Below are 13592 nucleotides of genomic sequence, written 5' to 3'. Positions count from 1 at the left end.
CGAGGCAAAGGATTTTGCCACAAAACGGTATGCTTTTATAGAGAATAGTTCTTGCAAAAGGTGAGTGGGAGGACAGTGCAACTCGATGAGATAACAAGTATCTTCGTCATCAGGTCAAAGGAAAGGAACCTTGGAAGTGATTCCAGAGTTTCCTATTGCGACTGATACGGAAGCCTCTACATTAGATGTATGACTTCGGTCGAACTTGCAGCTGAACAATGTAGGCAAAGCTCATGCAAACCTCTCAGTTGCGGAAACGAGATATTGCTGTTAGAAAACAGTATACCTATGATGCACGGGGAAGCATTGATGGGCCCTGACTCCGGAATTGGCTAAATGCCAATATAATCCGAGATAGTTTCCATAAATGATTCAAGATTTAAATCTTGATAAACCCTCCAAAAGACTTGGAGTCTAACGGACTATAATGGGACTATAAACTAATATGGATAAAAATGTTTTATCCATTAAGCTCGACTTGTTGCAATAACAAGTTCAAGGAGTTGACTATAATGAGATTGTCTCACCATAGCAATGCTTAAAGCGGGTTAAACTAGCAATTAATACATATTTCAAAACGTGAGATATGTAACATGGATGACAAAAGAATTTCCATGAAATGGAAATACAACCTAGGACTTGTATGTGATATAATCCAAAGTATTTTGTCGGTCCAGAGGATGCTAGTAAGTATGCTAGCTTCAGAGTTCCAGCAATGGACAGAAGAGAGAAAAATGGAGTTGGAATCTTCGTTTTTGATGGAATGGTCAAAGGGGTTTGACTTCATCAATGGGTAACGAAGATGCTTGTGGTTTCAAGAAAGTAAGTGGGAGCATAATAATATTTCTGAAAACCTTGTGTGCTTGACACATTGTTAATTGGAAATAAATTTCTTGACATGAATTAGGACTTCATTTGAAAATAGTTATTTGATGAAGTGCTTGGGCTAAATAGCCTTGATATTAGGCATAATGATCTATGGAGATAGATTTACCTAATAGGGCTGAGCAAAAGTACATATTGACAAGATGCTAAAACCATTTAGCACTAAGAACGACAAGGAGTGATTCTTGCCAAAGTCGCATGGAAAGAGCTTTTGCAAGAATTAGTGTCCCAAAACACTGATGAGCAAAATACATGATGAAGATTCCACACACTCATGTGTTTGGATTAATCATGTATTCCATGGTATGTAAAACAACCAGATATGTCTAATACTCCCAAGCTGTTGCGAGTATAGATACCAAAGTGATCAAAAGTACTGATCATGGGACAATAGTGAAAAAAAAGGTCATCGAGTACAAAAGTAGCACCGATGACATGTTTTCTCGCAAGTGGAGATCATGAAGAGTTCGTTGTAAAAGGTTACATCGATACAGTCTTCATCATTTCTCCATGCGATTTTCGATTTAAATTGAGGGTTTTGTGTAACACACAATATGGTGGTGCAGTTAGTTGGAAATTGTTCCAAACAAGTTACTATGGCGAATTCTATAATAGAGGCGAAGTATGTTGCCGCTTTAGAAGCGACAAAGACAAAGATGTTGAATCATGTAGTTCAATCATGAACTTGGTATGGTTCCAAGAAGGCTTTGGTCAATGGGACACTATTGCAGATAGTTGCTCCATAACTCAGTCTGAGGAATCACGTTTCGACCAATGATTCACATATATACAAAGCCAAGTCCGCACAAAATATGAATTTTGTGAAAGCGTGAAAACGCGAGGATATGCAGAGATACACACGGAGCTAAAATTGTCAGATCCGATAGACATCAGGCTATACCACATGCGAAGCATTTTTTTACACCGGTATGCCCTAGGTGTAAAGTGCATTAGCATTAACTAGATTATTGACTCTATTGAAAGTGGGAGTCTGTAGGAGATATGCCCTAGAGGCAATAATAAATGTTATTGATTATCTCCCGGTTCATAATTATGTTTATGTTCCATGCTATAACTGCTATGGTTCTCGAGTCTGCAATAACCACGAGGCTCGGAGGAAGACTCATATGCACGTGTGGAATAATAAATGGTAAAATGTATTCCTAGTCTGGCCTCTAAGACCAGCTCAAGTGTTGCATGATGGTTCTGTTTTCCTGATCATGGGCATGTCTATTCCAGTAACCTTGAGGGCACAATGTTAAGAGAACATTTGTGTTGAATCGACCCGGGTTGATGTTATGCTATGAGATTCATTCGTCACAAGTTTAATGGTACATAACACAAAGATAGTTAACGTGTACATGATTCCTTAGACCATGAGAGTATCGAGTTTCTTCATGCTTGCTTCATGAACTTTGGGGTTTGTTAAACGTCATCCGTAAATGGGTGGCTATTACGGCGGCTTACGGGTTCATGGAAAAGTATGTCAAGTAACTTGATAGCTCAAGATTGGGATTTGCTCCTCCGATAATGGAGAGATATTCTCGGGCCCTCTCGGTGTTACGGTATCCATAATCGTCTGGCCAGACACCTTGTGATTTGATCACTGGGATACCGGAACACGGAAACGAGAAAAGAGAACAAAACCGGTAACGAGGTAACTTGCATGGTGGACAAATTGTTCGTCCATGGGGATGCAATAAATCTCACCTCGGGTGTTTGTGACATATCGCGAAGCAACAGGAATAGCTCACTGCAACTGGAGGTTCACTCGAATATTCATTCGTGTGGGTATAGGGGTCAGTATGGGTGTCCACGGCTCCGATGTTGATCATTGATCGGAAGGGGTTCCGGGTCATGTCTATACTTCACCGAACCTATAGGGTCACACGCTTAAGGGTCATCTATCTGCTGAATACTAGACAGGGAGTTTGAGAGAAAACCACCGAAAAAGTTTCGGACACCGAAATGTTTCGGACAGCGGAAAAGTTCCACAGAGAGAGGTCATCGGATGAGTTTCGGGATATACTATTTAAGTCAAATTGGTTTCGGCACATGCCTGATAATTCTTGAAGGGTGCCAGAGTCATTCTGGAAACTTTCTGGAATTTTCCGGGATAAAAGCTGGAATTGCTCCGGAGCTGTCGGAACCACTTCAGATGCTTTTCGCAGATGAAAATCACTAATCCGGAATTGTTTCGGAACGCACTGAAAATTATTTTAGTGGGTACTGAAAATGTTCTAAGCACACATAAACATTTTCAGTTCGAACGGACGCTGAAAAATGTCATCGTGAATAGTGAAAGTGCTTTTTGGGATATTTATGGAAAACCACCTTTTGGGGCTTTCTCCAAAAGGCTTCTAGAAGGACTTGGGGATCAAGGAACCCCCTTTGGGGGGCCCCATGAAGGTGGGACATTGGAGGGTGCAGCCCCTCCATGGGGCTCCACTTGTCATCCCTTTATGCCCTTTATGTGTGACATAAAGTGTGGGCATTTTGGGTTTTTTCATGTGTCCCCTACCCCTTGGGTTTTCCTATAAATAGAGGTGGAGAGGCACTCTCCACACTCACTCTTTCTCACATACAAGTGCCATTGCAATGATCTGGCTTCTCTCTCCCTCCCCGCGAAATAGTTTCGTAGAGCCGAAAGGTTGCCTGGGTTCCGGTGGGAACTAGTTCTGGACGGCGAAGCCTTGCCGGATATATAACACCGTATGTGTGCAACTCTGTAGAGAGATCGTAGTTTCTGTCTTAGTTCGAGAGTGCCTCCCGAAGGGCTGTCCGTGTGACCGCCCGAGTTTCAAAGGTCCTCCCGAAGGGCTGTCCGAGTGACCGTCCGAGTTTCGAAGGTCCTCCCGAAGAGCTGTCCGCGACACTGTCCGGGGGACTGTTCGACCACCTCCCGGAGGGCTGTCCGAGGGGCATATGAGGGTATACATCCTCGCGGTTGGGAGGTTCTAAATCCTAGCTGCGGGGATCTGCACCGTCGATCGTCATCGACTCTACTTCCGCTGCGCTACGAGTCGGTAACGAAAAAGATCAAACCTTGTATGCAGTCTCCATAGTGGTCCTGTGCTGGTGCGTAGGTCGAAAAATTTTGTTTTCTGCTACGTTATCCTACAATCCTTTGGATTAGGGAAGATCTACCTCTCAAGACCCCATCTCTTTTAGAGATTTGGAAAGAACTCATCATTTACCTTTTCCTTTTGTTGTGTGTGGATCTTGATGTACGTGTAACTCTATTGAATGCTATTAGTGTATATGTGATGTGAACCTTGTTTTTGTGTGTTTCCTCCTGAGATCTATGTCTTCTTTGTGATTTTACCCTTTGTCACCTTCAAATTGTGAAGATTGAGACAAGCCTAGAGACTTGCCCTACATCGATTTCCATCTCTTGATGATTGACCTGGCAAGTCAAATAGTTGAACAAAACCTTGGCATGAGGATCCAAAAGTGTCTCAAATGCTCTATAATTAGGATTTTGTATCGATCAAGGATAAAAACACGTCCCTTGTGCCACCACTCATTTACCGACACCAAAGATAAGAAGAAACAGATGTTTCTAATTATCCCATATCACGATTATGTGACATGCACATCGACAAGGGTAACAAAACAAATAAAGAGTAACCACATGGTTTTAGATACGCGAACTCCACATGGTTTTAGATACGAGAACTCCACCGTATTATTGCAATTTTGTGATTTTGTACCTATCAGGTTTTACATTATGGGTTGAACTTTCACCATTGATATTAACTAAGAAAATATGAGGTATATGCTAAAAAGGTATACTATCGGATTTGTATTCAAAAGACATCTCCTAGTCCTACCGTATAACTTAAGTGACATACTAGTTTATATTTCATTTGCTAAACTTTAGATGTAGGTTTGACACAAAATACAAGGGGTCCAATAAACCAAGACAAAGGGAGCAGAAACGACAGCTTACTGTAAAAATAGGACTAGATAATAATAATTCAAGAGTAAAAGAAAAAAAAAGAGTAATGCATCGACTTCTCCATGGCAAATTCACGGTTCCAGACAGATCAAAAAAAAAGTTTGTATAGATAGCCACCTCAAACAAGCATGACACAGGTAAAACAATGTCAGGTGGCATAGCATTAATGATAAAAACAGTAAGGTGTACGCTAGCTACGTACATATAACTATGAAATATAAAACTCCAATCAACTTGAACAAAACGGTGTAACCTAATGGCCCCCCTTTTATTTCTCTTCTAGAAAGATGAACATGACAAGCAAACCTACGCTCTGCCCAAGCTATATAGCCGCAGCAATATCCACCTAGTTAACCATTCGCTATGTTCTCATCATTCCCATCTGTATTGATACAGCCAACTTCTAATGGTATTCCTCGCACCTTTTCCGTCCAAGCTGTATAGCCGCAATATCCTATGGTCTCACACCAAAACCTTGCAATTCCACACACAAAAAAGGAACCGAAAGGGTTCTTCTAAACTTGCGAAGCTATGCAACAACTCAGATTATCTTTGGCTAGATCTGCGGCTTCGTTTCACACATGACTGGGTTCCATTGCTTGCTGCTCCATCTGCTTCTCCAACTCTTCTGTAGAACAGCACGTAAGCTGCACCTGACTTCACTTCTTCCTCATTGATGGCAGAAACATGGCTATCATCAAAATTGTACCACCTGTTCTCATCCAAGAGCTGCACAAAATACAACTCCCCGTTAGAATTCTAGATTACAGCCAACACACAGGCAAATAAATAGCTCTACAACACAGTAGAAGAACTAGGAACTCTGGAAGACAATGTGGTAAGTTTCTATAACTGATTTCTCCTCTCTGACAATGCAGATTAAATGAATATATGTGCTTAGGCAGCATAGCTAGCAAAATCTGCTATATATACAATAACGAGATTGAAAGAGCAACTAAGTAAGCATTGCAAGAATAACTGCAGTTAAAGATAGAACACCAACAATTTAAAACAATGCATTAGTATGATACTTCGGCCCCTACTTCCAAATACATAAGGACATGCAATAACAAGTTGGAAGTCCTAAGAAGCTGAAAATGTGGAAGCATTCCGCAATATTACTTCCTCTGTTTTTGTATACAAGGCCACTTTGTTTTCATGTCATACTTTGACTTATAATTTTGGTCAACAAAATATGGCTTATATGTCATCAAAAATGTGTCATCGGAAAGTTCTTTGAAATGTGTATCAAATGGCATGCTTTTTGTGGCATACAACTCACATTTCAATAAAATGGTCAAAGTTGGACATAAAAATATGAAGTGGCCTTGTATACAAAAACGGAGGGATTAGAATTTGAGAAAGTAACCTTTTTGGAATAATTAAAAAAAATGAAGTAGAAAATAACCTTTATGTAAGCAGTATAATGCCCACTCGCCATGCTGCCATAATGATTGCTAACAGCATACAACTCATAAGTTTGACGCTGAGGTATCTTATTAGCAATGTAGTTTGTCAAATCCAAGTCATGTATTGGGAAATTAACAAAAGTTTCCAGCTTATGCTTAGTTGACCTACTAAATGAGAATCTCTTCAAATGAATAACTAACACTTCTGGTAGTCTCCATAAATCAAGCTTTTTACTAGCTTGCCTTTGCTCCTTGCACCTCGGACAGTACCTAATTCAATTAACATAACTCTGTTAAATTAAAATGTAAATTTAAAGTTCTAGACACTTGAAAGGAACAGTTATAGCACGTGCCTGTTATAAGATATTTCTAATAATCTGTAATGGGCTAAAAGTGATGCTTTCAAGATCAGTGCACAGGAAAATAATATAACAACCATGCAGCGCCATTATTTTCTGCCTTGAAGAGGACACTGGTATTTTGATTTTCCAGTTCTTTCTCATTATATAGATTCATATTCAGCAATGCAAGGTATCCATGAAAATACTAAATCCTAAGCCTACGAGTGAGATTATATCAAGTGAAATGCAAATGCAGATAACATAGCTACTACTTGACATACTATAACCCCTATGTCGACTGAAACTGAATATCAGCTAAGCTAGAGTTAGCAACACTTGCATGAACAACATATTTGCAAACATCAAAGGTATCTTCAGGGGGGCAGTATTGAATACTAACCACATTTCTTCAGGAACAAGTGGTTCTTCTCTCAAGAAAGCATCCAAGCATGCATAGAGTGAGAGAGGTTCACCACGGGTTCTCTTGGCGGGAGGAGCATACTTAAACACCTCTGGAAGGTGCTCCAAATGGTTAGTGTTCAACTTTTTAAGATCTAACTTGGACCAGTTGACAAAAATAACAGTTGCAACCGAAGACTGCGGAACCCTGATAGCATAATCAGTTTGCTCAATCACTGTGTTGCTATCATCAATCAACTGTAGCTGAAATTTGCTGCTGTCAGTGTGATAGCTTTGTGTTCTTGTGGAAAGAGAACTTTGAACTGCCGAATGTTGTGCCACATGATTTCTGAACATGGGCACAAGCATTTTACGGGCCATCTCATGGATATCAGAACCGGTGACAGTTTCATTGCGAGATATTTGTGCAAGAAGAGGAACACCATATGGCTTCCAAGAGGTTGAGCTGCTATTGTTTCCAAGGTCCCTACAGAAGCAAAGCTATTATTTAAGAAGAATTTGATGCACAAGACGTGCTTTCCCACTATTGCATGTTAACAGTTAATGGAAATGGCATATGTTGTGTTTGCTGTTATATACAGCAAGCAAGCAAATTACTAAAGCTATTGCCCTAGCAGAATAAAAATGCAACTTATGTCTTTTTTTCTCTTTGCTTACAAGTCTTCACGGCGATGCACAAATTGAACATAACTTGCCCTTTTTTCCAATCTTGGAAGCCTATAAACTGCCAGGTGATCATCATCTTTAATTGTAGAAAGCTGGAGCACTGGATCCTCGAGAATAAGATGGATTCTATGATTACGTATCTGCAGATAGAGTACAAAGAAAATAGATTTACTAACACGATGAAATACAGCAGCATATGCTTGTTACAAAATGGGTATTTTGTAACAAACCTCGGCGATTAGAAGTCTCTCTTCATTTCGAAGCGAGCATGCGTTGCTGAGTGCTTGGATAAGGTCCCTGCACCTACCTTGCTTGGGTACACTTACAGTGTATGGTATTGGTGGAGCACTCCCATCACAAGTGAAAACCACAACACTCATGCTCCGCGTTGAAGCAAATTGTAGAGGTAAGGAAAGATACATGAATGGGTCAAATGTCACTGAAACCTTTCCACATACTGGACAGACCAAAGTTGACTTGTACTGCCCCTGGAAATTAAAAGGTAACATTTAGCAAAAATACCTCTGCCCAGAAGTCAGAGATCAATACACCATAATTTCATGCCAGACGTCTCAACCTTGTACTATTTCACAAGGCTTTTTTAAGCGCTAGGCGCTGGGCGAGCGTTCCGCCTCGCCTAGTGCAATGACAGCTTAAGAGGCGCCTAGGCGCGCTTAAGCATTTTGTACGGATAAGGCAGCAAGGGGCGGCTAGGTGCATTTTTCAGAGAATACAGGCTCTAAACTCTGTGCAACACTAGCCCAATAAGGCTCATTATGGAACCCTAGCTTGCAAACCCAACCGAACCATCTATGCTCTAATCTGAACCATATGTCTATACTCCTCTGTCTCTTTCCCTTGCCTGATCCCCTTCCAGACACACACCGATGGTGGCGCTGCAGCTCCTCCACTGTCTGCTCCCTTCCAGGCACGCGTCAATGGCGGCTGCAGCTCCTCCTCCGCAACTAAATCTCTTTCCCCGCCTCAGTCCCTCTTTCCCCACAGCTGCCTCTCTTCCCCATGGTCGTCGCCTCATCGGCGCTGGAGTGCCTTGTCAGCCGCCTAATTCACCGCCTAGGGCCAAAACAAGGCGTTTTACCTCCGCCTAGCGCATAATCGTGCGCCTAGGAGCACCTAATTTTTCCATGATATTTCATTCTAGCAACATACTGCATTGGCTAGCAATGGAAAGCATTTGACCGTCAACAACATAAAACATAACAGCCAATAAGAGGACTGTCACACTTATTGCAGAACTCCCATCTCATACGCGGAAACAGTGGAGCATACATTAAACATGGGTGTATTTCTGCTACCTTGCTGCATATCAGAAACACAAAAACTGCAAGAACATGCACTAGCATCAGTTGTTTTTCCATAGTCTGTTTTCACTCTGTCATGGGGTCATCCAAATTTAATCAAAATATCACTTTAAACTGACAAAGGTGCAAAAAATACATAACTACTGCAAGAAACTAAAACATGACCAGAAGGCCATGAACCACCTCTTTACAGCATCGAGCAAAGCGATTCGTACAGATTTGGCCATTTTGGAGTTGAGACTAACCTGGCATACATCAACAATGATAGAATCATTTCTGGCAATGTGATTTGCCCAATACTCATCAGCAACCTCTTCATCTGATCGTCCCTCAGCATCTTTGGATTTTAAGTAAGGTCTATGTTTCACACGGTTCAAGTCTTCATGCAGTCCATCCAGGAGGAATGCCAACAGCTCCTGGAAGTATCAAGATACAGATTTAAGAAAAACTGCAGACGGATAAGGAGTTGTCTAACGAAAGAATCAAACCTGTGAATCGTGTTGGTTGTATCCACTGAACTGAGGTGCAAACCGAGACAACTTTGTTTTGAATGGTCGTGGAGACACTGGCGTACGGCTAGGAGCCCAAAGTTTTCTCAGTAGCTCTCCAAAAGCTAATGCAAGTTCACCCTACAAGACTACCATCAGATCTCAGTAAAATTAATAGGACACATAGATGCAAATGATCATGAGGTCATAAAAAATATAACCATATTACAAAAAGCAAAGTTATTTCTGCATTAACAAGCAACATTGATGCATTAAAACTTCAGCATGTTCCACAAACCTATTTATACCAACTGTAATGTGTAAAGATGTGAGATCTCAATGGAAATAAACATGAGATTCTGTCTCTCCAGCAAAGAAACTACTTCTGGTTTAAACACAAGTATGTATGCAATAAAACTAGACAAAGCTGCTGTAACAACAGAAAGGGTGCACTCTGTCAGATGCGATGATGGTATACAGAAACACACAAACTTCATCCTCTTAACTGACAAATTTGTTTTAGTGAAAAATTTGTGAATCTGAACCATAATAAAGATGAAGGTACAGGACACAATAAACAATAGCAGTAAGACTACAGTGGTGAAGGTACGCAATGCCCACAGAGATTCAAGGTAAAATTAACTGAATCTAAAATATCTAAACAGGACGCAATTTTACTTCTGTCGCGCTAGAAGAGTACTTACCACCATACCCAGAGGATTGTGCCAATTAATTTCACAGTGGTAATCTTCACGAAAATATCTAGCAAACTCTGGTGTGTGCACAAGACATTGTACAGCACTGTTCATGAAACATGTGTTTCCCAAGTTAAGTAGCCCAGTAAGACCTGACGGAGATCCCCTGGTGGTCACACCAACAGTACCAGGAACATTATCCAAGTCACCACTGGAAGAGCGCAGGTACTGGCTTTGCATGAGACTCGAGCTGTAGCTTCTGGAACCATAACAGAGTGATGCTAAATTCTCATTCGAGAATCCTGATTTTGACGCATCTGTCATCAAATAAGTTGATGCGCTTCCAAAATAATCTTCTTGGATCGAACTCATGCACGCACCATCCAAACTACCATTTGCATCAGTGGTGACTTCAACGAGAATCTGCCATAATAATATAAACAGTTCGTAGTTAGGATCATTTACTCTGGAAAGGGACACACATAATTGCCCTACAAATTAGTATCATTACCACCCAGCAGAAAGTGACAAGAAGTCAAAAAATATTTTTGAAACAGCTCACGACTACCAACAATGATGTAAAGTCCAGTTCTCACATCTTGATCCATTTGAATGTTGGCATCATCAAGAGTTTTCTCCAAGTTATCCATCAAAGCATGCTTTGTTCGACCATAGTAGTCCCAGATGCACACCTACCAATAACAACCATAATGAGTAAGCAAAACTGATACGTGCAGTAAAATCCATAGGAATAGACATTTGAATACAACAGCTACCTCATCTGGTACCAAATCAAAAACCTCACACGCCTTCTTACGGAGCACATCAACTGTAACCTGCATGAATTTTCAGATTGTAAGTTTTTACGTTAATTCACAAGGGTTCATCTAGTCTACTTTTACAATGAGTAGTGTCATTACACAAATTCTACAGAAATGTTTCTGTATAAAGGATCTATCATCTCATAATTTACATAATTCATTACTATGAATAAATGGAAATGAAATTATTTTATATATTAAACAGTGGACAAAGATATAAGGGCATACCCTCTTGCTTATCCTTACTACAGCTTGCTCTCCTTTCGGCATCAGAAGTAACTGCAGACGTAGAGGATAAACTTCTATGGCTAGATCAGTTTGAGACAAGCCAGTATTGATTGCTTTTCTTGGTAGTGTTGGCCCTCCACCATACCTGTTAACGGGTTTTGATAAAAATGAAAAGGTTAAGCTAAGTTAATACGAACAAGATTTCAAAGTTTACTGTGCCAAGCAAGCAAACGAAAAAATGGAAGCTCCGCTTGCCAGAGAAGATTTCAACTTCTTTTTGTCGGATAGTTATACACCACAGGCTATGAAATATGTCGCTTCCAAACAATCGTTCTACAGATAACAATACAATGCCTTCAGTTCTCAAGAATTTGCGCGACTAGGATATTGTGACCAAAAACCATTTGTTCACCAGTATCTTCATACAATCATTTTAGAAAGAAATATATTTGGTTATGTAACAAATAGTTGAGTCAAAAAGGGAGTCACAATATAACTTTCTAACATAATGAACCGAAGTTTGATGCTTCACTTAGCATGACAAATAAAGTGAATGAATTTAGTTTACAGTAATACAGGTAAATGGACTGACTGTAAACAGCCCGATGAACAATTAATCCATAGAACCAAATAAGGTGGCACAAGAGCAACGATAGGTCCATATTTTCAGACAGAGACACGTTGCTTTGTTGCTACCACAAGAAAAACAGTATCACGTAATTAAATGCACAGTGGCATTATATTTTCGGAATCAGATTCGCATTCTGAACAAACGAGACATACCAACTATGCAGCTTTTCCCAGACTTGCTGAGGGAGCAATATATAATCACGGCCTTCAACCAAGGTATCATGTAGCTCAATCTGCATGTCGGAGACTTCAGATGCCATGTCATCCAACAAATTTGTATTGTCAATAGCTCCTGGCCTTCTAGGAGTATTTGAACCGAACTCATGATGATAACCATTACTTGGTACACCAGCCAAATCATGAATAACATAGTCAATCCAACTTTGCCACCACCTATTTGAGTCAACCAAGAAACATATATGTCTAAGATCCAAAAGAAGAATACAAAAATGACACAGCAGATCAGGATCAGTCAAACATAAGGTGTGAATGCTATGTAAATCTGTATTTCAGATGATGCCTACAGAAACATAGTTTCGATGACATCTATCTACACTGTACAGCCAGGTATTACCTCCGTCCCAAAATTCTTGTCTTAGATTTGTCTAGATACAGACTAGACAAATCTAAGACAAGAATTTTGGGACGGAGGGAGTACATAACACGCAAATCAAAGGAACAGCTAAAGCAATTGTATATCAGAATGAAAGTTGTCAGAAGCTACCTGTCATTCAGCAAGGGTAATCTCATATGTTATATAGGCATCTTACAAGCAGCCTAAACTATACGTACTGAACAAATGTCGGAATAACATGACAACAGGTCAGAAGATAGCTAACGCAAAAAATTGGATGCTGGCCAAGATTGAAAAGGTAATAAAATGAACCAACTCACAACGGATTGCCAGGTCATAAAATGTTCAAACTAGCAATCTTGCACACTATAGACAACAGAACCAGACTAAAAATCCTGCCAGTAGCACTAAAAGCAAGGAGCACCTCCCTCGAATCTGCAGCAGCTATGCACCCTAGACGGATAAATCCAGCAGCAACTAGCACCGGCAAGAATCGCCAAATCCAGCTCCTGTCCTCATCCAATATTACCTCAAATCGCTCTCCGTAAGGACCTTCCGTCCACCCAAACAATAGCAGCAAGTGAATCTAAAAGAAACAGTATCCACCCTTGCGCACTGCGTCCCTCAAAACAAAGCGCGAGACAGACGGCTGAACCCGAGACCGGATCGAGAAGCAGGAGAAGGAAGCGGGCAGGGGACCTGTTTGTGATGAGGAAGAAGATGTCACCCTCCTTGGCGTGGGCCTCCGCGGCGGCGGTGATATCTCGGATGAGCGCCATCTCCTCCTCCGCGGAAAGCTCCGGTGCCGGCTCCGACTCAGTAGTCTCCATCGCCGACACCGGCGAGGAGCCCTCGGGCTAGGGTTAGGGTTGGGTTCGGCTTTTCCTAGGGCGCGGGTTGGGTTCGGCTTTTCCTAGGGCGCCGCGGGTCGAAGCGAAAGGTTTGGCTTCCGGGGACGCTTTTGTTTTATGGGAGTAGAGTGGAGGCGGCGGCGGCGGCGGTGGTGAACGGCTATGGCTGCGGCGACCGATGGTCGTGGAGAAGCGGAACTGATTGCCTTTTCTTTCCGGCCTCCAGCGAGCGAACATTTGGTCATTGAGGGCGTGTTTGGTTGCCACTTCCACCCACCCCAGTCTGGCTCAACGAGGCTTT

General features: G+C 41.3%; 1 protein-coding gene across 1 annotated transcript; it reads right to left on the bottom strand.

The window, feature by feature from the left end:
• Positions 1-4932: 4932 nt before the first annotated feature.
• LOC123097257 (ubiquitin carboxyl-terminal hydrolase 5) lies at positions 4933-13568 on the bottom strand. Its single transcript, XM_044518965.1, has 13 exons — positions 13140-13568; positions 12020-12259; positions 11237-11381; positions 10964-11023; positions 10784-10879; positions 10197-10610; positions 9493-9633; positions 9250-9420; positions 7913-8170; positions 7674-7822; positions 6997-7482; positions 6255-6525; positions 4933-5575 (listed from the first exon to the last, which is right to left on the bottom strand). Exons 1-13 carry the CDS (start codon positions 13268-13270, stop codon positions 5393-5395), a joined length of 2745 nt encoding a protein of 914 aa, XP_044374900.1. The 5' UTR covers positions 13271-13568; the 3' UTR covers positions 4933-5392.
• Positions 13569-13592: the final 24 nt, after the last annotated feature.

The sequence above is a fragment of the Triticum aestivum genome, chromosome 4D, assembly GCF_018294505.1.
Source record: "Triticum aestivum cultivar Chinese Spring chromosome 4D, IWGSC CS RefSeq v2.1, whole genome shotgun sequence".
Taxonomy (NCBI): domain Eukaryota; kingdom Viridiplantae; phylum Streptophyta; class Magnoliopsida; order Poales; family Poaceae; genus Triticum; species Triticum aestivum.
This window is presented reverse-complemented; position numbering and strand designations above follow the sequence as displayed.

Coding starts and splice junctions, on each gene's coding strand:
- LOC123097257 (XM_044518965.1), bottom strand. CDS start 13,270: ATGGAGACTACTGAGTCGGAGCCGGCACCGGAGCTTTCCGCGGAGGAG. Junction 8,171..9,249: donor TCATTGTTGATGTATGCCAG/GTTAGTCTCAAC, acceptor TTTAATTTCCAG/GGGCAGTACAAGTCAACTTT. Junction 5,576..6,254: donor ATTATACTGCTTACATAAAG/GTTATTTTCTAC, acceptor TATTTTGTGCAG/CTCTTGGATGAGAACAGGTG.